We start from the raw sequence: 27027 nt of genomic DNA on the forward strand, positions 1-27027 counted from the left end.
TGTTATTACTGCGGCGAACTTCATACTAAAACAGATCGCTTTTCGTCATCGCGGCGAACTTTATGTTGTAACATTGTTATTTGAATCTGAACATTGAAAATCTCCTCCCTTGCATTTGTTTTTGGCACAAGATTTTTCGATTTATATAAAGGGACATAGAACATAAACAAAAAAAAAAACACACGTTCGAGTTGGGTGTCACGAGTAAAAGAGAATTTTTCAGGGATTATTTTTTTTTCATAGCAGATGGGATCTGGCAGAGTCTTCTTAAAGTACATACACGACTTGAAGTACAGAGGCTCTACTTGCTGGCGTTTTGTACGATGGAAAATGAAAGTGAAACGCCATGGGTCCGAGTTCCAGTTCCCCACTTTGACGCCCTCAATTTCTGGGCCTTATTCCCGCGTCGTTCCGATTTCACTTTCCCTCTCAGAAAACTGACCTGACCCAACTTCGATTTCTATCTGGCTCTCCTCACTGTCCTTCTTTTCCAGGCAGATCTCTCCTTGGAGGTTGATCGCGTCCTCAACGTCTGAGGTCAGGATCAGGCTCACTTTCGCTCTCGGTCGTTTTACCCATAGTAAAATCACTTTCGATTTCACTCTCGAACGATTTCTACTCACTTTGGCTCTTCGGCGTCATGAGCGAAGTCGAAGGTTCACTTGTGAGTTTCTGCGACTCGAATCACCGTTGGAATCATCTGGAGAATGAAAGCATTGGATTGTCCGTCGAAAAACAAATTCGTCGAAATATTTTCAAGTTCGGAACAGTTGACGAAGATGGTAATTTTTGGCACCGAAAACCAATCTGCACACGAGGGCAGTACGTGGTTCACCCTCCAACATAAATCAGCTGGACACAATTGGGACACTAAAACCATATCACTATCTAGGTTCAAATTTGGCTGGGTTGTATATTTATAATGTTAGTCTTCGCATTATGTTGAAGAAAAATATTTGTGTAGAGTCGTTCCATTATCTAACATTTTTCAATTACGACATTAATTAAGGTAATGCTCGTTAATTTAATTTAATAATACAAAGCATACAGTTTAAAATTTTTTGCCTCACCTTCGGTACTCTTTAATTACCAACCAGATAATGTAAGCCAGGAAATCTTGGAACTCCTGTTTATGACGACGCGGATACATCATTGCCGCTGTTAATTGCGGATTACCAACGAGTCAATGTATGATTGCGAATGATCACATCTTGAGTCAGATGTAAACCTCCTCCTCTAACTGAATACAAGGGGAAAATAATGAAACATCGATGTCACACTCACGCCCGTAAAATTGCATGAAAAAGGAATGTTGAATTATATTGCCCGATCATACGCGATAGATGAACCGTTTGCATCTGGTCGGAATTGAAGAGAAATTTCTATGGATTATTTGTAGGATCAACAACAACGCTGATTGTCAACCGTTCCATGATTCGATCATCTGGTAACAGCGTGAAGCGAAACAGCGTAATTTCGAACGGAGGTGATCGCACCACCTGTTCGAATAAACTTTTGCCACTGAATGAACCATCGCGGAACGATACGGTGGAAAACTACGGCTCACATGTTACGACAGTGAGTGATCATAAATAAAAAACTAGGATGGTGACGATAAGAAGCCCCACGCAAATATGCGTCGAAAATAAGAACGGTATCTTTTCGTTGACGTAATTGGTATCCTCATGCAAATCGGCATACCAATGGCGATTGATTGTGACGGTGGTGTACATCCGGGATATCTGAGCCGTCTCGTTGGTCTCATCCCCTTCTAGAAAATATCAAAGAGAATTATGAATTTTGCATCGTCCAGCATTTATGAATTTTCAGCATGTGATAGAAGACTTGATTGCATGTGCGATAGCATTGTCAGGCGACAATACCTCGAACAAAATAATTATTTCTAACGAATTTGATTTCATCATTCATCCCGGATATTTGCAACGAAGTTCATAAGAAAGTATTCTCAGTATGGTTACGGTTTGTATTTGATATGCAAAAGATGTGCGTCACTAAGGGATTATTCGATAAAGATCAACTGACTCACAACAAAAATAGCAATAAATTTTTTAAACAACCAAAAATCTACTAGGGTAAATATGATTTTAAGATACGAGATAACGACAATAGGTATATATAAGGCAGATGCGCGAATTCTGGAACATTGTGAGATCAAGATTTGCTACTGGTAGTAGTGAAACTAAGTGAAACGCACGCATGATAGTCACACAACGAATATGAAAGGTATAGTTTTACTTAGTAATGTGGATACTCGATTTCCAGATAGTTTGTTGAATCTTCATTTCGGTATTTTTATCGTCAATTCTAGTGCTTGGCGCCCTCGTCTTAGCGGTGCTGATCGGTGCCGCTTTTGCTGCTCCTCGTTGGGAGGAGATACAAGAAAAAATACAAAGAAAAATTGCCAGTGTAACGGACAGTGAAATCCAAGCATGGAAAGAAAATCCCTCTGCACTGAAAGAATTATACAAGAGTAAATATGCCGAGTTGCGAGAAGCCCATGAAAACCATAGCGACAAGGATGATGATGACGACGATGATGACGACGACGACGATGACGATAAAGAAAACCAGTCTCCGGAGCAATCTGACGATTCTAAGGAGAAACTGAACGCCTCTGAAATCCGACATTGGATCAAAAGCCAGTGGGAAATATCCCGGAAACAGGACTCTACCGAAGACTCTAAACAATCTGCTGAAAAAGAAGAACCAAAATCAATTGAGGAACCGGATACCGTGGAAGATGCGTCCGAAGAGCGAAGTCGAGAATTGCGGAAAGAAGTTGCATTGTCTAGACAGAATCCGATAGCTCATTGGCAAAGCCGTATTGAAGCTGCTAAACGTCATAGCGAGGCAGCGGCAAGAGCAGAAATCGCTCGACAACAAGCTCAACGTCCTGATGGGAGAACTGTAGCTGAGAACGGTCGGCTCAGAGCTATCAATGCCAGGGTGACGGAATTGAACAATGCAGCATCCCTCCTCAAATCGATTCCAACGACTCACTGGCAAGCTCGACCCCACGTAGTATCGACAGCTGTCTCAGCAAATGGTGACGGGTCCGTAGCAAATTCCGAACCAGCGATCACCAATCCGAAAAAATTAATCATATCTCAGTCGCAACCAACATCGAAAACACTAGAAAGCACCAGTGATTTTGTCCCTACATGGTCGAGTTGGAGGAAATCTTCGACAGGAAGGGATTCAACAAGTTTCGTTGCTGATTTAAGTGCCGCTACATCTTCAGCTGCATCACCAAGTAATGATGGGACCCCAACTTACGCATTTCGACCGATAAGTGCTGCAACAAATCTCGGATCTCCAGCTTCTTCATTTCCAGCTGGTTCCAAAAATAGAAGTTGGAGATTAGATGGAACAGCTTCACGATCTCCAACCGTAGTGACTGATGTACGCCCTACATTTTCTGCAACAAGAGTTACTCCTGGAGAATCTGCAAGTACAAGTTCCGGTGCCTCGGCAGCTCCATCTGCACTCGCAATCGCTAGTGCTGGATCTTCAGCGTCTGCATCACCAGTAATTCCTGTGCGATCTACCAGTTTAGATTTCGTTGCCTCCGAATCCCAATCTGCAACTGTAGTCGCTGATATTGGATCCGCATCTGCAGCACCAGCTCTCACCGTAGGATCAAGCTCGAATTCATTCGCCACTGCTTCTCCATCTGCATCTATAGTTGCTGATGTTGGATCCGCATCTGCATCGCCAGCTTTCACCGTGGGATCAAGTTCGAATTCATTCGCCACGGCTTCTCCATCTGCAACCGTGGTCGCTAATGTTGGATCCACATCTGCATCGCCAGCTCTGACCGTAGGATCTAGCTCGAATTCATTCGCTACTGCTTCTCCGTCTGCATCTATAGTTGCTGATGTTGGATCAGCATCTGCATCGCCAGCTTTCACCGTGAAATCAAGTTCGAATTCATTCGCCACGGCTTCTCCATCTGCAACCGTGGTCGCTAATGTTGGATCCGCCGCATCTGCGTCACCAGCTATCACGGGAGCATCAAGTTCAAATTCGGTTGCCGCTACTTCATCATCAGCAACCGTAGTCACTGGTATAAGATCTTCATCCGCATCCCCAGTTGTCATAGGAAAATCGAGTTCAAATTCATTCGCCACGGCTTCTCCATCTGCAACCGTAATCGCTAATGTTGGATCCGCATCTGCATCGCCAGCTCTGACCGTAGGATCAAACTCAAATTCATTCGCTACTGCTTCTCCATCTGCATCTATAGTTGCTGATGTTGGATCAGTATCTGCATCACCAGCTTTCACCGTGGGATCAAGTTCAAATTCATTCGCCACTGCTGCTCCATCTGCAACCGTGGTCGCTAATGTTGGATCCGCATCTGCATCACCAGCTTGGACCGTAGGATCGAGCTCAAATTCGTTTGCCATTGCTTCCCCATCTGCCACCGTAGTAGCTGATGTTGGATTCGGATCTGCATCACCAGCTCTGACCGTGGGATCAAGTTCAAATTCAGTTGCTGCTGCTTCTCCATCAGCGACTGTAGTAGCTGAAGTTGGATCCGCCTCTGCATCTCCAGCTGTTGCCGGAGAGTCTAGTTCGCATTCAATTGCTGCTGCTTCCCCATCTGCCACCGTAGTAGCTGATATTGCCTCTCCATCTGCAACTCCAGCTGTTGCCGGAGAGTCAAGTTCACAGTCGGTTGCTGCTGCTTCTCCATCAGCGACCGTAGTAGCTGAAGTTGGATCCGCCTCTGCATCTCCAGCTGTTGCCGGAGAATCAAGTTCGAATTCAGTTGCTGCTGCATCTCCATCAGCGACCGTAGTAGCTGAAGTTGGATCCGCATCCGCATCTCCAGCTGTTGCCGGAGAGTCCAGTTCGAATTCAGTTGCTGCTGCTTCCCCATCTGCCACCGTAGTAGCTGATGTTGCCTCTCCATCTGCAACTCCAGCTGTTGCCGGAGAGTCAAGTTCGAATTCAGTTGCTGCTGCTTCCCCATCTGCCACCGTAGTAGCTGATGTTGCCTCTCCATCTGCAACTCCAGCTGTTGCCGGAGAGTCAAGTTCAAATTCAGTTGCTGCTGCATCTCCATCAGCGACTGTAGTAGCTGAAGTTGGATCCGTCTCTGCATCTCCAGCTGTTGCCGGAGAATCAAGTTCGAATTCAGTTGCTGCTGCTTCCCCATCTGCCACCGTAGTAGCTGATGTTGCCTCTCCATCTGCAACTCCAGCTGTTGCCGGAGAATCAAGTTCGAATTCAGTTGCTGCTGCATCTCCATCAGCGACTGTAGTAGCTGAAATTGGATCCGCATCCGCATCTCCAGCTGTTGCCGGAGAGTCCAGTTCGAATTCAGTTGCTGCTGCATCTCCATCAGCGACTGTAGTAGCTGAAGTTGGATCCGTCTCTGCATCTCCAGCTGTTGCCGGAGAATCAAGTTCGAATTCAGTTGCTGCTGCTTCCCCATCTGCCACCGTAGTAGCTGAAATTGGATCCGCATCCGCATCTCCAGCTGTTGCCGGAGAATCAAGTTCGAATTCAGTTGCTGCTGCATCTCCATCAGCGACTGTAGTAGCTGAAGTTGGATCCGTCTCTGCATCTCCAGCTGTTGCCGGAGAATCAAGTTCGAATTCAGTTGCTGCTGCTTCCCCATCTGCCACCGTAGTAGCTGAAATTGGATCCGCATCCGCATCTCCAGCTGTTGCCGGAGAATCAAGTTCGAATTCAGTTGCTGCTGCATCTCCATCAGCGACCGTAGTAGCTGAAGTTGGATCCGCATCCGCATCTCCAGCTGTTGCCGGAGAGTCCAGTTCGAATTCAGTTGCTGCTGCTTCCCCATCTGCCACCGTAGTAGCTGATGTTGCCTCTCCATCTGCAACTCCAGCTGTTGCCGGAGAATCAAGTTCGAATTCAGTTGCTGCTGCATCTCCATCAGCGACTGTAGTAGCTGAAATTGGATCCGCATTCGCATCTCCAGCTGTTGCCGGAGAGTCCAGTTCGAATTCAGTTGCTGCTGCTTCCCCATCTGCCACCGTAGTAGCTGAAGTTGGATCCGCATCCGCATCTCCAGCTGTTGCCGGAGAGTCCAGTTCGAATTCAGTTGCTGCTGCTTCCCCATCTGCCACCGTAGTAGCTGATGTTGCCTCTCCATCTGCAACTCCAGCTGTTGCCGGAGAATCAAGTTCGAATTCAGTTGCTGCTGCTGCCCCATCTGCCACCGTAGTAGCTGAAGTTGGATCCGCCTCTGCATCTCCAGCTGTTGCCGGAGAATCAAGTTCGAATTCAGTTGCTGCTGCTTTCCCATCTGCCACCGTAGTAGCTGATGTTGCCTCTCCATCTGCAACTCCAGCTGTTGCCGGAGAGTCAAGTTCGAATTCAGTTGCTGCTGCATCTCCATCAGCGACTGTAGTAGCTGAAGTTGGATCCGTCTCTGCATCTCCAGCTGTTGCCGGAGAATCAAGTTCGAATTCAGTTGCTGCTGCTTCCCCATCTGCCACCGTAGTAGCTGAAATTGGATCCGCATCCGCATCTCCAGCTGTTGCCGGAGAATCAAGTTCGAATTCAGTTGCTGCTGCATCTCCATCAGCGACTGTAGTAGCTGAAGTTGGATCCGTCTCTGCATCTCCAGCTGTTGCCGGAGAATCAAGTTCGAATTCAGTTGCTGCTGCTTCCCCATCTGCCACCGTAGTAGCTGAAATTGGATCCGCATCCGCATCTCCAGCTGTTGCCGGAGAATCAAGTTCGAATTCAGTTGCTGCTGCATCTCCATCAGCGACCGTAGTAGCTGAAGTTGGATCCGCATCCGCATCTCCAGCTGTTGCCGGAGAGTCCAGTTCGAATTCAGTTGCTGCTGCTTCCCCATCTGCCACCGTAGTAGCTGATGTTGCCTCTCCATCTGCAACTCCAGCTGTTGCCGGAGAATCAAGTTCGAATTCAGTTGCTGCTGCATCTCCATCAGCGACTGTAGTAGCTGAAATTGGATCCGCATCCGCATCTCCAGCTGTTGCCGGAGAGTCCAGTTCGAATTCAGTTGCTGCTGCTTCCCCATCTGCCACCGTAGTAGCTGAAGTTGGATCCGCATCCGCATCTCCAGCTGTTGCCGGAGAGTCCAGTTCGAATTCAGTTGCTGCTGCTTCCCCATCTGCCACCGTAGTAGCTGATGTTGCCTCTCCATCTGCAACTCCAGCTGTTGCCGGAGAATCAAGTTCGAATTCAGTTGCTGCTGCTGCCCCATCTGCCACCGTAGTAGCTGAAGTTGGATCCGCCTCTGCATCTCCAGCTGTTGCCGGAGAATCAAGTTCGAATTCAGTTGCTGCTGCTTTCCCATCTGCCACCGTAGTAGCTGATGTTGCCTCTCCACCTGCAACTCCAGCTGTTGCCGGAGAGTCAAGTTCGAATTCAGTTGCTGCTGCATCTCCATCAGCGACCCTAGTAGCTGAAGTTGCCTCTCCATCCGCATCTCCAGCTGTTGCCGGAGAGTCAAGTTCGAATTCAGTTGCTGCTGCTTCCCCATCTGCCACCGTAGTAGCTGATGTTGCCTCTCCATCTGCAACTCCAGCTGTTGCCGAAGAGTCAAGTTCGAATTCAGTTGCTGCTGCTTCCCCATCTGCCACCGTAGTAGCTGATGTTGCCTCTCCATCTGCAACTCCAGCTGTTGCCGGAGAGTCAAGTTCAAATTCAGTTGCTGCTGCTTCCCCATCTGCCACCGTAGTAGCTGAAGTTGGATCCGCCTCTGCATCTCCAGCTGTTGCCGGAGAATCAAGTTCGAATTCAGTTGCTGCTGCTTCCCCATCTGCCACCGTAGTAGCTGATGTTGCCTCTCCATCTGCAACTCCAGCTGTTGCCGGAGAGTCCAGTTCGAATTCAGTTGCTGCTGCTTCCCCATCTGCCACCGTAGTAGCTGATGTTGCCTCTCCATCTGCAACTCCAGCTGTTGCCGGAGAGTCAAGTTCGAATTCAGTTGCTGCTGCATCTCCATCAGCGACCCTAGTAGCTGAAGTTGCCTCTCCATCTGCAACTCCAGCTGTTGCCGGAGAGTCAAGTTCGAATTCAGTTGCTGCTGCTTCCCCATCTGCCACCGTAGTAGCTGATGTTGCCTCTCCATCTGCAACTCCAGCTGTTGCCGGAGAGTCAAGTTCGAATTCAGTTGCTGCTGCTTCCCCATCTGCCACCGTAGTAGCTGAAGTTGCCTCTCCATCTGCAACTCCAGCTGTTGCCGGAGAGTCAAGTTCGAATTCAGTTGCTGCTGCTTCCCCATCTGCCACCGTAGTAGCTGATGTTGCCTCTCCATCTGCAACTCCAGCTGTTGCCGGAGAGTCAAGTTCGAATTCAGTTGCTGCTGCATCTCCATCAGCGACTGCAGTAACCGTCATTTCACCTGAACCAATCTCTGAATCCGTCTCTACTGTAGTCACTGTCGTTCCCGCTGAACCAATTGCTGACGCTGCCTCCACTGCAGTTGATGTCGTTGCCGCTGAACCAATTGCTGACGCTGCCTCCACTGGAATCACTGTCGTTGCCGCTGAACCAATTGCTGATGCCACCTCTACCGGTATCACTGTTGTCGCCGCTGAACCAATTGCTGACGCTGCCTCCACTGCAGTTGATGTCGTTGCCGCCGAACCAATTGCTGACGCTGCCTCTACTGCAGTTGATGTCGTTGCCGCTGAACCAATTGCTGACGCTGCCTCTACCGGTGTCACTGTCGTCGCCGCTGAACCAATTGCTGATGCTGCCTCCACTGGAGTCACTGTCGTAGCCGCTGAACCAATTGCTGACGCTGCCTCTACTGCAGTTGATGTCGTTGCTGCTGAACCAATTGCTGACGCTGCCTCCACTGGAGTCACTGTCGTTGCCGCTGAACCAATTGCTGACGCTGCCTCCGCTGGAGTCACTGTCGTAGCCGCTGAACCAATTGCTGACACTGCCTCCACTGGAATCACTGTCGTTGCCGCTGAACCAATTGCTGACGCTGCCTCCGCTGGAGTCACTGTCGTAGCCGCTGAACCAATTGCTGACGCTGCCTCCGCTGGAGTCACTGTCGTAGCCGCTGAACCAATTGCTGATGCCACCTCTACCGGTATCACTGTTGTCGCCGCTGAACCAATTGCTGACGCTGCCTCCACTGGAGTCACTGTCGTTGCCGCTGAACCAATTGCTGACACTGCCTCCACTGCAGTTGATGTCGTTGCCGCTGAACTAATTGCTGACGCTGCCTCCACTGGAGTCACTGTCGTTGCCCCTGAACCAATTGCTGATGCCACCTCTACCGGAGTCACTGTTGTCGCCGCTGAACCAATCGCGGAATCTGCCTCCACTGCAGTTGATGTCGTTGCCGCTGAACCAATTGCTGATGCCGCCTCTACCGGAGTCACTGTTGTCGCCGCTGAACCAACTGCTGACGCTGCCTCCACTGGAGTCACTGTCGTTGCTGCTGAACCAATCATTGAACCTGCCTCTACTGGAGTCACTGATATTGCCGCTGAACAAATCGCTGAACCTGCTTCCGCCGGAGTCACCGTTGCTGCCGTTGAACCAACTGTAGCACTTGTCACCCAGAATGCAGTAGAATCACTTCCCACTCCAGCCGCTGAAATCGCAGGAAATTCTGCAGCCAGCTCTAGCTCTTCCGTTGCTCAACCTGATATTCTCGGAATATCTTCTACGAACGTAAGTGTTCTCAGCTCCGGACTAACTATCGCTTTAGCCACAACCATTGCTAGTATACTAGATCCATTAATCACTGTTACGCTAACACCTGCGAGCATATTTGACCGTAAAAACGTTACAGCTGATAGTGTAACGGAAAGGATCCCTGAAGCCTCAGTACCAGCAGGTCAAGTCTCAGCTCCAGATACAAACAAGGCTAGCCTCGGAACAAGTCCATCTATGGCAGACTCCAAATCCACACCTGAGGCACCAAGATCAAACATCAATAGTCAGGACTCACAAAGAAATTACAACTTCACATGATATTGCATAGGTCAAGTTTGAACAAATAATTAAACTGAACCAAATATAATCAAATTTGTTCGTATCAATCCTGGACTATTTCCAATATCTGAAAACCCCCGACTTAACGACACCCGAAATACTCAGAATATTTCTTTTTCTTGTTCAATAGTAATTAAATATCATTTATAATTCCTGCTATTTATTTATCGGTTCTATCGTAATGTATATGTTGTATCAATTAGAATAATAAAAGCATGCTTCATGTTATTGCGTATAGTGTATCCCGATTAATCTCCACCGTAATACGTGAATATTTCTTTCCTATCCCTTGCATATTTTATCTAGTCGCAAAACTGGTCGGGTCCATCATTCCAAAAATTCATTTATGAGTGAAAAATGTTGGGTGGAATTGTGCTATTGAATATCGTGCTAGGGGCGTTCTAGGGGTGCCCTGTTGTTGTCACGATTCGAAATTTCCCACGTATGTTGGTTTGCCTTTGAAATACTAGAGTGCGGTACAGTCTCCAGAACCATCCCTGCTTACCGACGAAACAAATGGCAATGGTCCATCATGATCTACCTCAGTTCTCGTGTTTGCCGTCGTTTTAACATTGCGGCTGCTGGTGCAATTGAGTCTTGAGTTGCGATTGTGACTTCGTTTCTTTATCGTGTTCCCACACGAAGCACCGAGAGTGTGCATCGTAATTTCAGTACGTACCCATCCAGTTTCATATAAGGAATATGGTGCCGTGTCAGTCGTGGCACAAGAAGTAGCCGCAAATAAGCAGCCTGCAGCAACAGCAGTGACAGCAACAACCTAGCAACAACAAGATTTAAAGAAAGTTATTCAGAAAAAACGAAGGAAGGAAGCAACGGTTAATTTCGTGTCGCCGGGAACTTATCTGTAATATTATTCGTATTCAAGATAACAATATTCAGTCCACCTGAACTCTCGAAAGTTGGGTTTTTAATTTTGAGGAGTCTGAATTCTGATACAATTGGAGTCCTGTTTCGTAAATTCACAGTGGATATCTTTAACCAGTTTGCAACTAACGTCATCGATATGTCAAAATCCGCGATTCAGCCTCTCGCTCTTATTTTAGGTACTTAGCCAATAAACCGTGATTATTAAAAACCCATCGTCGTACACTTCATTCAAGGTAAGACGTAGAGCCGGATCGGTTAGACGAGCCCTTGACAAATAAACTGAACGAAATTAATTGAAAAAAAAAAATTACACCTATTCCCATAAGCATGCCCGATAACCTACTTAGTACGTTGACGATAAAACATAAGTATCAAGAAAAAAGATAAAAATCCATCAAGTGTATAATATCTGTGAGTCCGAAGTGAGGACAAGTGTTTGATTAATAAAAATTATTCATGAAAAAAAACAACAACCAAAACACAAATTTTCAAGCAAAAGATAAAAGGACGAGGTAAGAGAGCGGAGTCCAATTTTCTCATTTGTAAATCCTTATCAAGGTCGTTTTTTAACATTAAAAACTACGCTCATGTATTAATTCCATAAATTATCATTTTTATAGATTTTATAGAATTCTAGTTTACTTGCGCAACTTGGGTATATTTAAAGAGATTCTTACCATTGGTTTGTTTACAACCTTCAACCATACCCCTCTCCTTGTCCCTCATTTCTTGCCCATGACCTAGCTAGTCTTATTCATTAACCGTTGGATCAAAAATCACCGGATTCGGATTAAAATATTCGTCCTCGTTACAATCAACGTCCGCGCTAATGTATTCATTTACTGCAATTGCAATCCTTCGATCTTTCATATCATAGCCACGAAATGAATAACCCGAATTAACTTCAAACGGATGATATTACTTCTCCCCTGATCGAACTAATTATCAATTTATTGATCAATCTAATAATAATGTTTCTGTCTTTTCTTTAGTGATAACATATTTCAACGCTGCACGGTCCCTTCGATTCTCATACGTTGAACAACGATAAAATAAAAATATATAATTAAAAAAGTTATTATTAAACAATAAAGCAGAGAGATAGAAGGTAGACGTTTGTAGTGAGTGATATAACAGGGGATATAAAGTGACAATAATGTAAAATAAGCGAACCTCTCACAATTATACTCGTTTTACTCTTGCTCCTAATATTCGAAAAAAGTAACTGGTAAAAAGAAAAAAAAAATAATAAGAGACTTTCCTGTCGGTTAACAAGTGTACGTATATCGTTTCAAAAATGCCAATGGTTTTTTTGGACCGTCTGCCGGTGCCAAGCCTGCGTGTCTACACGTCAATAAGTGTCGCTATACTATCATGTTCGGTATATTACGCTGCTCAAATCGTCAAAGATCCTGGATGGCAAAATCATATGTCCAATACTTTGGTCGTTGGTGAAAATGTAACAGCCGATAACGCCTCCGTCGTGGACACCAGAAGCCTCGGTCTCTACATGAGGGAACTCGTGGCCTGCATGGTTCAGGAGCCAGGATGCATCTGGGTGAGTAATCGATCGGATCATTCCATCGAAATATTCGTCAACTTTATCCTGGACCGGTAATTCAACCTCTCCTTCGACGACGCCACGTGAGATTGCGCCTGCAAAAGTCGGCGGATTTCGACCGCTCGAATCTTTGGATTTTTGTCGCTTGTTCATTTTTTCAGTAATTCATTCGCTGAGCACAATTATGTCACATGACGTTACGCTGATTTTAACGATCATCATCGCCTGGCTTCGACAAAACACGCGATTAACTTCAGAATCTCCGATGACCCACGTCCACCTCCTCGAGCATTTCATTTTATCATTTTCTATCCTCTTCCAGCCTCCAATATGAGTACCAAAATTAAACATGAGTGGTCCACATCAATCGCAAATCAAATATCGCGTCTGTCGTGATTAAATGAAATACGACGTTAACGTTACGTATATTTGAAATCCGCAATCGAGCGAGAAAAATTCGAATTATTGCCACTCTCGAGTTGAATGCGGAATAGAGGCGGTAGGAGAATTGATAAAATAAACGAATGTATATCACCTTGCCGACGATTTCGTTCAATTTTCGCCCAGTTTTTTGTGCCAAAGAATAAAGCACATTTTGCACATAATTGCGTCACGCTGCAGCACAACGCGACGTATGCAGTTACAAACGTATACATATTCCAAATATTTCATTACGTAAATACGTTGAATCTTTGATTCTTCGCACATACAATGGACGAACATAGCTATCATATCTCGAAACGAAATTTCATGTTCACTGTACACGTATCTCTTCGATTATGTCTAGGCGCCCACCGCAGTGTAATGGTTATTAGTTATAGTTGACACCAGTTACCGTGTCACTGCAGATACGGTTTTTAACTGGTGTCAATTTATTCATATACGAGAATATTTGTTCACGCGATGACTTTTCGCATGTATATTCGCACCGCCGATTTTCTACGTACGATAAATATAAATAGTCATATCGTGTATACACGCCGAAACTGCGAGACGAAATTGAAACCACGTTTGTACGTAAATTATGGTTACAAATTATGCTAATGTACGAGTGCCTCGAAGAGAAAAAATAAAACGTGATGATAATAATTGAACAAAAAAAAAAAAAAAATATATAAAATAAAAAAACCTTCACATTATTTTAACAGTTGTATCAACTCTCGGTATGGAACGACTGAATAGAAAATACGATAATGATTGCAAAAACGGATGGGCGAAAAACACGCATCATATTGTACCGATTTATCTTCTTTTTGTTTTTCATTATAAGTACAAACCGGTCATATATGATTGATTTAAATTATCGTACAGGACGCAGGGTCAAATGTAACGCGATAGATGATAGCGGATTTCTTTCCATGGACGCATCTAGTATACGTACGCAGCATGTACGAGGCCGAGAAAACCATAGAAATCTGATTGTAAGGATCATGAGCCGACCCATATTCCATCCGCTACGTACCGTACTCTCGGTGAAAACCCGTTTGCGATAGAATATATACCGTGTGTATTAGTATATACGTGTAATATATACGTGTAGTATGTAGGGGATGTAAGCGGTAGGGGATCAGCCTTGGTCCAGTAATACACTTTCTGGCAAGCAAGCATTTTACCGTGTTTATATAGGTATACGGTATCCGTTAGGTACGTAGGTACATAGGTATATACACGCGATATGTATAATATCAAGTGTGGACATACTCTCGAGAATCGATGTTTGCAGATTCTTCGTATGATATATACCGACGGAGAATATGAAAACGACAATCTGAGGTCAAAAAAAAAGCGCAGGAATTCATTCAACTTTACGGACAGAATCGTTAGCGAACGAGTCACCTTACACGTCAGCGTCTCGATACATTCGTCACTGCGAATCTCAACTCACCGATTCCTCTGTATAGGAAGCACGGTCCGACAATCGAGAAAAAGAAACACCTGTGCTGGCGCCCAGATTCTAAAATTAATTAGTCCTCGGTAAATTTGATAAAAACCAAAAAAAAAAAACGATTCGAACGATTGTCGCAATTGCAGCACCTGCATAGGAGCTTCGATTTTTTCAGGATACGTATAATCGAATTTGGCCTTCTCGTTTGTGACTCATTTGTATGCCTATATATAATATCTGGCACAGTCCTTGCCCTGAATTTTGGATAATACAGCTTTTCTGCAGAAATTCTGCCCGGTATCCCACCGCACATTCCGTAGATGGAATCGCGCGGAGCCTGCGTGTACATTCCATCGACAACTTATGTTTCATTTAATTTTTTGACAACTTCGTTGATTGTCCGTATATTATAGCTAAACGATGGAATCGAAAAACGGAATCGAACGTATCGCAAATGTTTATCAAAACGTCGGCGCTGTGAACTTGGCGTGAGAATTGCAGCGCTTTGATACCAGAGCTAAGAATAGAGCCGAATGACATGACTGGACGCAATTTATACAAGTGCAAATTAACTATTGCCATACGTATCACCGGCTGCAGTGCGTAATTACGACCTACCTACTTATTATAACATTACATGTAGATAATGTGACCGTACTATGTACATTTTAGTGCAGTAATGAAGTATAATTTATACATATACATCAAACGTTGAATTATTCCATCGTTGCGTAGCGTTATCCAGGATTTTCAAACATAATATACCCGCTACACCGCAAGAAAATTGTTCAGCGTTACCAAACAAAAAAAAAAGAAAAAAAAAAGAAGGAAAATCAAATCCCAATCACTGATCAGTAGTTGCTCCGATCATTTTCATAAGAAAAAAAATGCACGTTTTTGAAGTAGATCTGTCGGCTCCATTGATGCTGACCTATAGACTGCGATATGACCAGAATCAACGCAGATTATAGTATGCAAGTTTTTGCGATGCATTTTTTCTATACATATATGGAGCGATAACGTCTGTTAATTATCATTCAATAACGTACTCGATGACGTTTTCTTTCATTACATTTTTCCTCGATTATTAATTGTCAGACAATTAATTTTCTATTCTTTGTCTCCCTATCTTTCAATCGACTAATGAATACCTGCCACGGCAAAAGCGGCGCGCTGGTTTAACGATTACAGGAACGTTATTGTCGTCAAGTTTGATAAAAAATGCGATATAATATACACATGAAGAATGAGAAAAAAAGTGATGAATAAAAAGGAATCGACAAAATCTGGTGAAAAACAACGTATAAAGTGCGAGGGCAATGAATTCAGGTGGGAAGGTGAATGGCATCGGTAATTGAGCTTAAACGATGCGCAATGTTCACCGTATCTGTACTATATACCTTATGCATCCCCGACCTCCGCAACGTTGATATTTTACCTGCTATTATACAGGCAGCAACCTCCTCCTCGTTTCATCGTATGGAATTTATAATACCGGACGACACTGCATGCACGGCGCAGCTCGTACGTTTAATTCGATGGTTACTCCATTCTCGGAACATTCGCATCGCATGTAACGCGTGTGTCAACGGCACCGTGTACATCGTAAATGAATAACATTATTATACTTTTTATCGTTGCTCGAATCGCGTACATAATTCAAATCAATCGTACACGCTATTTAAGTAAGTACACAACTTTTTCGCATATCTTTTCTCATTTATAACCGAGCATTTTCGCAATGAAACGTAGTATATTGTATAAAAATGTGTCGTATATCCAAGCATATACAATAAGTATTGCGCTCGGTATTTTTGCGATTCGTATTCTACGTGTGTGAAAAAATGAAAATAACTGGCTGAAAAAAAAAAAAATTAATTGCATCCGCGTTATGTTATTCATACGTGAGAAAACCGCGTTGAGGAATACGCGTTAATAATATAGGTAATCACGCGAAACCCCCTTCGGTATATAATGCAAACGATGTATAATTTTTCTGTAATCAAGTCTCTGATACTAATTGAATAAATTTTAATTCAATTATAATAATTGTAGTTACCGCAGCCGGGGCACATGTGCCGATTTTTATGAACTTTATTGCCCGTGCATATTATGCGGCGATATTGCCGGTCAGAAGCCCCACGTTTATTGAATCACGTATAGACGGGGTGTCGCTTGAATTTCGTACGTCACGTTGCCCTGATGCGTTATACTTGGAGATATTTTTTTCGAACGGTACACCCTGTACACCGCATCGTACGTTACGTAAAAATTATATTCGACTTTTCGATTCACGTACACGCATCAAGTAGCTCGATTGTAAAATATCATCGATCCAATTTCATTGCCGGGCTAAAAGTGAATATCGAGAATTATTTTTGGATAAGAAAAAAAAAAAAAAAGAGAGAAAAAGAACAGAAATACTCCGATTGACAATGTCACGTCTGATTCAAGCGCTCGGATCGAGTTTCGGTCGCTGAATATTTGATCTTGTCCGCGAGTCGACGTCGAGCCCTTGGAAGCTGAGAAAAGTAAAATTTCTGAATGGCCTTGGCCGCTCGCCTTTCGTACACACGTCGCGGTTCCGCTCGTATCAATCATACATTACGCGGTTAGATTCGCGCGTTATTTATATACTTTTTCATTATATCAGCCGCAGTGTCCCCCCGACGAAATTTCAAGTGCAATTTATAACTGCACACGTATAACTGGGTTCAAGCGAGTACTACGACGGAACGGACGGAATGACGCAGATTATCTTACACACGGCAGCCACATCGATTACTGCATATACACGTGCCGTGCGATCACATGCATAAATTCAAGCTCTAATACCGTTCGTGGATAACAATAAGATCGGTCAGGTTAAAGAAAGGCACATCGATCCGTTCTGCACGCATTTGAATATGGTCATGCGACGTGTACCTCGATAGAGGTCATGTGTTGCGCGGTGAAATAAAAATGAGATCAATTTTTTTTCCTCCTTTTTCACGTTCAATTTTTTAGTTTTTTCCCCCAATTGTCGACAATATGTGCGGTCTGATGTCACGCGATGAGTGTGACAAGAGGATGCCGGATACGCGATTGAAATGACTCACGTGAGAAACGGATGAGAGGTATAAAATGAGAAAAGTGTTGGCCCAAGTTGCAAGCTCAGCGTTGTTCTAAATGCAACATTAGCAGAACTTCGATACGAAGTTCTTATCGCGATAATCCCTATCCTCCACAGAAGGTGCGAAATAAGCGTAAAAAAAGAAATAGGGATGAAAGCCCCAAAACTGCTGCCGGTCGTTGATTTTACTTTTACTGGGTTACACACGTTTCACGCGCGCTCTTTTGAATGATTCGATTTAAATAAAATTGGAAAAAAGAAAAAAAAAAAAAAAGAAGTGACGAGAAACTCAACGTGCAAAATGAGTTCAAGTTGCCGATAAATCGAAATGAAACGCGGAAGTACGTGTCTACGTATGTAAGTGTATAAATTCGGGTGGAGATATGAGCTAGCTGAAATTGATAAAGCAAGAAGAAATCTTTCACGTGTTATAATTATATGGCCGTGTGATTTATTTGGAGAAAGGAATCGCGAAGTGCAAGGGGACAAGATATTTTTCATCCGGAAGGCGATTATACGAGAATATAACTTGCAATTATAAAATAATGCTACTGCAGTTCGCTATGGGTGATGGTTGAATTTATCGCGACAGCCGCTTCTCTCGCAATGTTTTATAGACTTCGGCAAATCGAAAGTCACGCGGATTTGAAGTAGCAGAAGTGAAAAACATGCATATAAATTACTCGAAGGTGAAGATCTCCACCAACAATTATTTTACGTATTTACGTATAAACTCAACTGCAGTCACGCTGATGTAAAATTTTCACACAGCTATTCGAGTTTCGATTAACTTTCATAGACATTAAATTAAATACCTGTACAAAATTTTTTGTCCCTGCAGTTTTTAAATATCGAATAGCTAGACGTATTCGTATCGATCGATAAAATTCATAACTCGAATCAATTTGACGACGGTAATAAATTATACCCGTAGTTATTTTATTACATATCGAGTTCCGTTGTACGTTCTGCAGCAGGCAGGCGCTTAAACTTTCCGCATAACGTGCGCGTACAGCCCTGACCGAGGCGACGTACTATTATACACGTAATAATTCAATATCAACGAGTACGTGTGTATATGATGTACGTTCGCCGAAGTATACGCGATGATAAGGAGAAAAAAAAAAAAAATTCTTACGATTCATCCGATTCGAAATATGCGACAAAATCAATTTTTCATTATCCTCTTACGTTCGATTAATTTTATTTCTAATCTAAACTGATCGTAGGTGCAATGTTTTTTTTTTTTGTTCTCAGACGCGTAACACGGTTTGCACTGAATAACTTATCTATGATCGATATCGTCGTGAAGTTGAATCATCGCCAATGCGATCGCTGATGTAAATGATCTCTATGTTTGTTATTTGCGGTTGTGACGCCAAGAAATTCATATTTATGTATATATACAATCGGAAAATCGCTACCGTGATATCCTATCACCGATTGATTGCTCGGGATAGCGAATAAAATCAGTATACGAAGATCGCAGTGATTATGATGATCGCAGTTTTTGCAACATTATGTCTTTACGCCACTCGATTTTTCTTCTCTCTTACACAGACCCTGATAAACATGGCGTACTGCGTCCTGATACTAGTTGGAAAATCCATCCAAAAATTGGTGTTCGGAGAACTCCGAGTATCCGAAAGGCAACACCTGAAAGACAAATTCTGGAACTTTGTCTTCTACAAATTCATCTTCGTCTTCGGCGTACTCAACGTTCAATACATGGACGAGGTCGTTCTCTGGTGCGCCTGGTTCACTGCGCTCGGATTTCTGAGCCTCCTCAGCCAGCTTAGCAAAGATCGCTTCGAATACGTGAGTATATTAACAAAATAAGAACCAAACTTCGCTGGCCTTCGTATTGTAATTTTTTTTTTTTCTTCTCTTCTTCCATTCATTTGTACGACGAGATGTGCGTGCAATATTCATTTTTCTCTCACTCCAATTAACAGACTCGTGTATACCCGTAAAGTAAGAAATACATATGCATGTACCTCGTACACCTAATATTTATGTATAACGTGGTCCCCGACGCTGCGTATGTTTCGAAAAAATCTTTGCTCAAGAAAACACGTGTAACAAAAAATGAACAAAAATTCACCGAAACGAATATCTTCGCATTGTCTAGACCAGGAACGCCGGGTCGCAAATTTTTTTTTCTTCCATTCTGTCGTTTGCTTTTTTTTTTCTGCACTTCTAATTAGCGGGTTATGTACAGTGTTACGTGAATTCCCTCAGACATTTCGCGGCCGCTCAAGGTTAGATGAATTCACCTTGCCTACGTAAATCCCTTTAGCTACCACGATCCAATAAGAACTTCAGGGTTATAACGCGCCAACGACCAACCGCGGACGACAACGTATATTTAGCACGATTTGATGACGCGTGTTTATCGGACTTGCAATATACTTATCGCCGGTTATTTTATACCAATTGCAGGAATATTCTTTCAGTTTATTTTTCCTTTTTCTTTTTTTTCTATAGTCAAATTGGAATCATAATCGTACCTCTGTTTTCCAGAAAATTTACCTGTAATTTCGGTTCACCTATTCTCACACATGTTTTCAGACATCAACATACAGTATGTAACTTGAAACTTTATTGAAACTTTCTAGTTTCTAAGCTTACGTGTAAAGAAATTTTTATTTTCACTCACGTATGTATAAAGAATTGAATAAAAATCATCTTATTTTTGAAATATTTTTTCACTCACATTTTTAACGACAGGAAGAAAAATGAACAAAAATTTATACTTTCACTTTCTTTTTATACATGCATTTCTACATAAATATACACGTGAACCGTTTTGACTATTTTGAGAAAGGACGCGCTCTACGTTTAATGATATATGCAAAAAAAAAATGTTAACGATAACGTACCTGCATCAAAAATATTCGCTAAGATAAAAAACGAATGTATAGGTACATAATTGCGATGTACATTTGCAACCAACACTATATGATTCGTTTTATACTGCGCCAAACGTACAGCATCGTTGGTTGGTCGGTCGGTCGGTTGCTGAGACAGTTCTCTAGATATGAAATTCCGTTAATAAACGTGGTATAACTGCTTGCCAATTTTTGCGAGCGACTCGCAACAGCGATACGTGCATAATTCTATATGCAAACTTTGCAGCACATTTATCGACTGATTCGTAAAAATGAAAACAAATATTGCACGAACGTACAGTGCAAACGCTACCAATGTATGGAAAAAATTCAATTTTCAATGCGGAGATACGTACGGATTTTTTTCTAGAGGATCTTCGATCGAGCACCTCGTTTTAATTTTCAGCTCTCATTTTCTCCGACGACGCCTGGATGGAGTCATGTACGACTTCTGGGTCTCCTGACGGCTATCCTCGCGCTCTCGTCCTTCATGCTGTTGATGTGTGTTGCCGCTGGATTCTTTTTCGTCTCCTTCAACACCTTCGCTTTTATGGCGGCCGAGGTGAGCAGCTATACCTCTGATTTATTTCATCCACTTATACAGCAAACTACTGTCATATATTACAGATACAAGTATATAGATACAACCCACCGAACCGATGCTATACATATGGTATGTGTCTGTATCATATCTATTTCTGCAGCGCGTGTACCGCTATTTCACAGACCGCGAACAATGCTAGAAAAAGAAAAATGAAGGAGAAAAAAAAACGTTCCATTCGAGGATTGTATGCCGATCCGCGATCCCATTACGGATTGAATAGTCGCATTATATGTATAATGTATGTGGATGCATAATATAACGTACCTAGATTGAATACGTGATGAGTAACACCCCTAAACACCGCTAAATGATAATAATTGGACAATCCTTATGGCATCGTCTACCTATTTATCCAAACTCTACACAGGTGGGCGAAGGCTCGTTTTCTTCTTTCTCGATAGCCATGTTCGAATTTATCCGCGATTGTGTTGAACATAGGTATGAGGTGGAATTATTTTCCAAACTATGTATCATCAAGTTTCGTTGGTTTATTCGGAAGAATATTATTCTTGGTTAAAATTTTGGGATTTTTCAAATTCTCGGTACTTTATTATTTACCGCTGGTGACGAATATTTAGAAATTTTTTTTACACCACATGCTAGGATATGGTTGGTTTTTACCATCGATGTAACGGGGAACGCCCGGCGCTACACCGCGCGGTGTTTCCGAACATCTACGATGAGTAATGCACATGCGGTAAATGTCAGAACGTGATCTCAACATCTCGTAATTGATGATGGAATATATCAACGGATAAGGAAAATATAAATAAAAATTGCTACTTACGATTGGAGTTTCGGAAAACGCGATGATCGGTAATTCGATTGCAGTTTATGTACCGCTCTACGTACCTACATACAAAAATAGAGAAACAATCGAATCGGGGGTTTGCTTTTAAATTTTGGTCGGTGATTAGATCGCTTCGCTAATCAAATTTGAATTGTAATTTATTCAGGTTCAATCTGCGATCGATCGCGGGCGGCACAAATTCATAAATTCAGCCCGAATTCAATGACCAGGTTGAATCAATCGCGGTCCAAACGTACCGTGTCCAGCCTCGAATAAGAGCATTTATAAATACGCTGGTCTGAACGTTGACTAATAATACACGCGAATTTTACCTGTAATTAAAATTCAAATAATATCCCTTGATGTGGCGATTGAAGGTCGCGAGTTAAATTTATTCATAGTTTGAACGATTAAAATATTATAAACATCGCGAAAATATATTATTCCACCAAGCGCGGGGAAGAAAATTTAGAAGGTTGCGGCCTTGATACGCCGAATATATAACTCTGAAAAATCGAAAAGTTCCTCATGAGGCTGTTTTTACCATTTATTTCACGATAAATAAAAAGCATGAACGCCTATGTACATTATTCTCTCCGCGAGCGAAGAACAAAAAAAAAAAAAAATCGAACGTTATAACTCCGGAGTTTTAGATCGAATTTCAATGCACGCGACGTCGTTTCCTCTCTACTCCACGTACTCCCGGATAAGCTTCTCGCGATTTTACTGAACATAAATTTCTCGGAATAAAATAACTACCACCCGAAAATCGGTCACCGAAATAAGTAACGGGATAATAACGGTATGTTATGTCCGTGAACACGAACGTCATTATATGTATAGTAGAATGGAGCCAGAAGATACATATACTTTTCGTGTATCGAAGAAAGTAACGATAAAAAAAGTAGTAATTACCCGAAACAGTCTCAGCGACCATTGAAGAGGGAATTATTCGAGGGGTAATTGTCTCCGAATACCCGTTACGCGGTATCTTACAAGAAAGGATTGACTGTATAGATTTCCTTTCTAACGATTACAAGGAGCTGCGAATTAACGCGAAAGTCGTCTGGTTTTTCGTGCATAATAAATACGCGTTCCGTATCGATGTGCATATTTCATTTGACGCATTAAATTTTTATCGGTCACGGTATACCGATAGGCGCAAATGTGTTGCACGTATTAGAACGATAGGGTTTATAATTACACGTGACCGCGATAAACTCTCAATTTCTTCGTCGTTTCGCGCAAAATTCAAGATAAAAAAAAAATCCTCCAATTATACGACGCGACGACCGTGATCGCACAATAATTAGTCAACGTGATTTAGGCCGATAATTATTATTCAATGAACTGGAGATTACCGGCTCGTAATCTTGATCCATCATCGTCATATATGAATAAATTGTTTTATTCTGGTCGTAGTGACACATAAAACGTCTGTTGCAACGCAACCTTCGTCGTTATCTTATCAATCGCGTCTGAAAAATACCGTTGCAATAAATTATTATATTAAATGTACCTCACCGAATGGTGTTTGAATTTTTCTTCGTCTCAATTGATGATCTTGGTTCGGTAACTATACGTTTTACCCGTAAATTTTTGTGACGATTTCAGTGCATTTTACTTGGCGTTCGTACGATACACGTAATGCTGCGTTACGCTATTCACCTCTACGATACAAGAGGAGCGGGTAACACATCTCCACGTTCGTGGGATAAAAGAGGACCGTTGGCTTATTACACGGAATTGACATCGGAGTTGACTGTACTAGCGGTGGACTTCTTACACCACGTTCACATGCTACTTTGGAGTAATATATTCCTCAGTATGGCCTCCTTGGTAATCTGTATGCAGCTCAGGTATCTTTTCCACGAAATTCAACGCCGTATTACGAAGCATCGAAACTATCTCGCGGTTCTGAGCCACATGGAACAAAAGTAAGAAAATTTCTTTCATTCGTCGTTCAATGAAAGACACGAGGAATAAAAAGACACACGCCCCGACTTTATTATTCATTCGTCATTTTAAAACTCGTTATTTTCTTCTTCAGCTACCCTATGGCGTCGCAAGAAGAGTTAGCGGAAAATTCTGACAATTGCGCTATTTGCTGGGAGAAAATGGAAACCGCTCGCAAACTACCGTGTGGACATTTGTTTCATAATTCCTGTCTTCAATCTTGGCTCGAACAAGACACGTCGTGTCCAACTTGCAGATTGGCGCTTAGCATGCAAGCCAACCACAGAGAAAATGCTCCGGAAATACCGCAGGAGTCTGCAACGCCTGCCAGACGAAATGATAATCACTTTTTCCATTTCGATGGATCCAGATACGTCTCATGGCTACCGAGTTTCTCCGTCGAAGTAACACACAATAGAATACGGGGCGATATATCAACTCTGGCTCACACTAATTCGCAACTCGACGCGATGGCGAGACAGGTGAAAATGGCTCTGACTATGACTTACCTGAGCTGAGTATTTTCAAATATTCCGATTACTGACCACGATCGTTTCTCTCGTTTCAGGTCCAACAACTCTTCCCCTATTATCCCCGGAACGTGATTCTCGAGGACTTGAGGGTGACTCGATCCATCGAAATAACGATAGAAAATATTTTGGACAGCAGGCTTCTGCCTCCGCATCATGTGATCGAGGAACCCGAAGCCGAGCCGGCAACCCCAACGCAAATTACAACAGCTCATATCACGCCCTTCCCTTTGATACAGGAGGACTTGGATCCCAGATTTGACATACCGGCCGCGGATAGGTGAGCTAAATTAATCTGGACGATTTTTTCTTCTTCTACCATACAATACTGGTGCCGAAAATCAAAGCTTTGTCATTTCAGTGGAGAAGAGCCATCGAATCTTGGTGGCCGTTTTTCAAAATCGTCGATAGAGCGAGAGCGTATATTACTGCGTAGAAAAGAGCACATGCTGCTGATGGCGCGTCGAAAATATTTTGAAAAGCATCCTCAGAATGAAAAATCTCCAGAGGATTCGTCCGTGGTGAATTCCGCGAGTCTTACATCTGAAATCAGCGCTTCTAATAATTGAATTATTATTTATAGTTAGATCATGGATCATACTGTTCATGACTAATGGCTAGATTGTGAACGGTCAAGCTCAAAGATTGGTCAAACCGAATAAAATCGAGGCGAGTCAGCTCCCGTGACGCTGTTTTTGCCCGAAGTTTAAGAGAAACTGAGCTATGAAATGTCTCATTATGCGCAAGGGCTGTTCAACTGTGCAAAGTGCTTTTAACTTAAGCATAGAACGAGTAAAAACGTGTCACTTATTGTGCGTGACTGATACGATACCTAGCTTTATGTGATTCCCTGCTCACAGCATTTCGTGCAAAATTGCGAATCAAACGGAATTAATGATAAAATGAATGGCGTGAACGTCCACAGAGCGAATAACTTCTCTCTGAATTTGATTGAGATCGAATCCGTGAAAAACACGATTATCGCATCAGCGGCTTTATCATCATTTACTACTTTTCATTAGATTGCGATCACTGTTGTTTCTATTTCCTAGTTTTATTATTATCACCATTATTAATATTATTGTTATTTATTTCATATTGGTTCACGGTTGGCAAGAACAAAAGTCAATGAAAGGTCGTCTAAAATCCGCATTAAAGAGAAACTCTGCTGCGCTTTACTTTTCATGTTCGAACTGCATGATTACTGTGCTGCTGCTATTTGAACGGTGTTCCTGATTCGATATGATTAGTAGTGATAATCATGTGTCTTATGGGAGCGTTCGATATGCAGCGATGATGGTCGTCATTTTTCCGGCATTATTCTACGTTGAGAATTATTCGTTTCTGTAATATTTCCATGCATATCGAAGTAACGCGATAAAACCGCTCATTGATACTACAGTTGACAAAAAGATAACAAAAACCCAAACTACTCGTGTCGCGAATGAGCTGACTCTCGTAGATAATAGTACGTGGAAAAATGAATCATTAAATTGACAATATCTGTGCGAAAATTTAATTTTTGATGCAAGTTTGTTAAAGAAGAATGAACAAATAATTGAGGATGAACATGAATGGAAATAAATATATGATTAACTCCAAACAGTTCAGTCGCGCGAATAGAATAACTAATTACGTAAAGGTTTGAGATCGTGGAGTTTATATGATATAAAGCAAGATTATGTTACCCTATTCGTTCCTCGTAGTTTTAAGATGCGGACATGGTTACATGTAGTTGGGAGCTTTTCAGATATTCAAGAAATAATTTTGTCTCACTGCATTCGACTGCTTTAGCAAGTCATTTTTACAGCAGAGTTACGTCGAAAGCATGACCTTTGTTTTTGAGCGATAAATCTGCAATCGATAACTGTGTACCAGATATGAATGGGAACAGACGCATATCGTCTTTCCAAAAATTGATAACTATTGTAGAACACGGCGATGTAGTCCTGAGTAACATATTCCTTAGCTTTTTAGTATGCTATTTATTTTATTGACTAAGAGAGATTTTTAAATAAAATTAGGAGTTGTGTGAATATGTTTTTTTTTTTCAATGCTGGGGTTAGAGCTTTGAAGACTCCTAGCTTGTTTTTGTGATATAATTAAAATCTACTATAATAAAACGATCGTCTGTGCATAATTTTCGTCAAATATTTTAATCGGAGAAAATTAAATGTGACCCGGTAAATTTGAAAATAGATATTTTTTAATAGTGGAAACGTGTCTGGTAATTAAATAACCAATGTTATTTCCTGAACTAGTATAAAAATATTCTAACTATTTATTTTTAGACCTTGTAAGTGATGAATAACTTGAAAAGAAAAAATAGTACCTAATAACATTAACAATAATCATCATCAATGAAATGAAAGTGTAACTAATTGAGAACATGTTGTTAAAATACGACTGCTTGTGTATGGCTATAAGCCAATTTAAAAATTTGGCTCTATATGCCAATTTTTTAAGCAAACCCAATGTACTATTGTTGCTCGATATCTCTATGCGTATTACTTCACTCAAAGCTTTTAATTGGCAAAAGCTTCTCAACAACAAGGCGGTTCTCTTTCATTGTCAGATATTTGGTTCTAAGTGCTTGTTCTAATTACGAAATATATTTTTAACAATGTACCAAATTGTTTCTACCGCATCGTTGACATGAAGCTTCAAACGATCTGGTTGTCAACAAGTTTACTGATAAACTCACAACTTTACTCTGGTTATTGTACATCAATCCCTTTAAGGTGTGTTGTAAATATAAATTAATTTGAAAACTGTCAACATTTATTTACTCTGAATTTCCCAACTGGCAGACAATTCACA

The 27027-nt window shown here is 42.2% G+C and overlaps 2 protein-coding genes and 1 long non-coding RNA gene across 6 annotated transcripts; 2 read left to right on the top strand and 1 right to left on the bottom strand.

Annotated features, from left to right (window-relative positions):
* Positions 1–215: 215 nt before the first annotated feature.
* LOC125500760 lies at positions 216–1993 on the bottom strand. Of its 2 annotated transcripts, none has more exons than XR_007278222.1 (2): positions 1071–1993; positions 216–700 (listed from the first exon to the last, which is right to left on the bottom strand). It is a non-coding gene; the product is annotated as an uncharacterized LOC125500760 (long non-coding RNA). The 2 variants fall into 2 exon arrangements; XR_007278223.1 differs by having other exon boundaries at positions 216–870.
* Positions 1994–2129: 136 nt separating this feature from the next.
* Positions 2130–10218, top strand: LOC105689535 (pneumococcal serine-rich repeat protein-like). Its single transcript, XM_048654745.1, has 3 exons — positions 2130–2244; positions 2330–9666; positions 9788–10218. Exons 1-3 carry the CDS (start codon positions 2238–2240, stop codon positions 9797–9799), a joined length of 7356 nt encoding a protein of 2451 aa, XP_048510702.1. The 5' UTR covers positions 2130–2237; the 3' UTR covers positions 9800–10218.
* A 364-nt stretch (positions 10219–10582) lies between these two features.
* On the top strand, positions 10583–26985 carry LOC105689564 (E3 ubiquitin-protein ligase AMFR-like). 3 transcript variants are annotated; one of them, XM_012406657.4, is made up of 8 exons: positions 10583–11390; positions 11871–12436; positions 18997–19254; positions 20734–20889; positions 23336–23658; positions 23772–24159; positions 24246–24487; positions 24569–26985. In XM_012406657.4, the coding sequence occupies exons 2-8, from the start codon at positions 12176–12178 to the stop codon at positions 24774–24776; spliced, it is 1836 nt and encodes a 611-aa protein (XP_012262080.2). In that variant the 5' UTR covers positions 10583–11390; positions 11871–12175; the 3' UTR covers positions 24777–26985. The 3 variants fall into 3 exon arrangements, with proteins under 3 accessions (XP_012262080.2, XP_012262081.2, XP_048510703.1); XM_012406658.4 differs by having other exon boundaries at positions 10583–11111; XM_048654746.1 differs by having other exon boundaries at positions 10583–10855.
* The last annotated feature ends 42 nt before the right edge of the window (positions 26986–27027 follow it).

This window comes from Athalia rosae, chromosome 4, assembly GCF_917208135.1.
Source record: "Athalia rosae chromosome 4, iyAthRosa1.1, whole genome shotgun sequence".
In the NCBI taxonomy this organism is placed as follows: Eukaryota; Metazoa; Arthropoda; class Insecta; order Hymenoptera; family Athaliidae; genus Athalia; species Athalia rosae.

Coding starts and splice junctions, on each gene's coding strand:
- LOC105689564 (XM_012406657.4), top strand. CDS start 12,176: ATGCCAATGGTTTTTTTGGACCGTCTGCCGGTGCCAAGCCTGCGTGTC. Junction 12,437..18,996: donor AGGAGCCAGGATGCATCTGG/GTGAGTAATCGA, acceptor TCTCTTACACAG/ACCCTGATAAACATGGCGTA. Junction 23,659..23,771: donor CTGAGCCACATGGAACAAAA/GTAAGAAAATTT, acceptor TTTCTTCTTCAG/CTACCCTATGGCGTCGCAAG.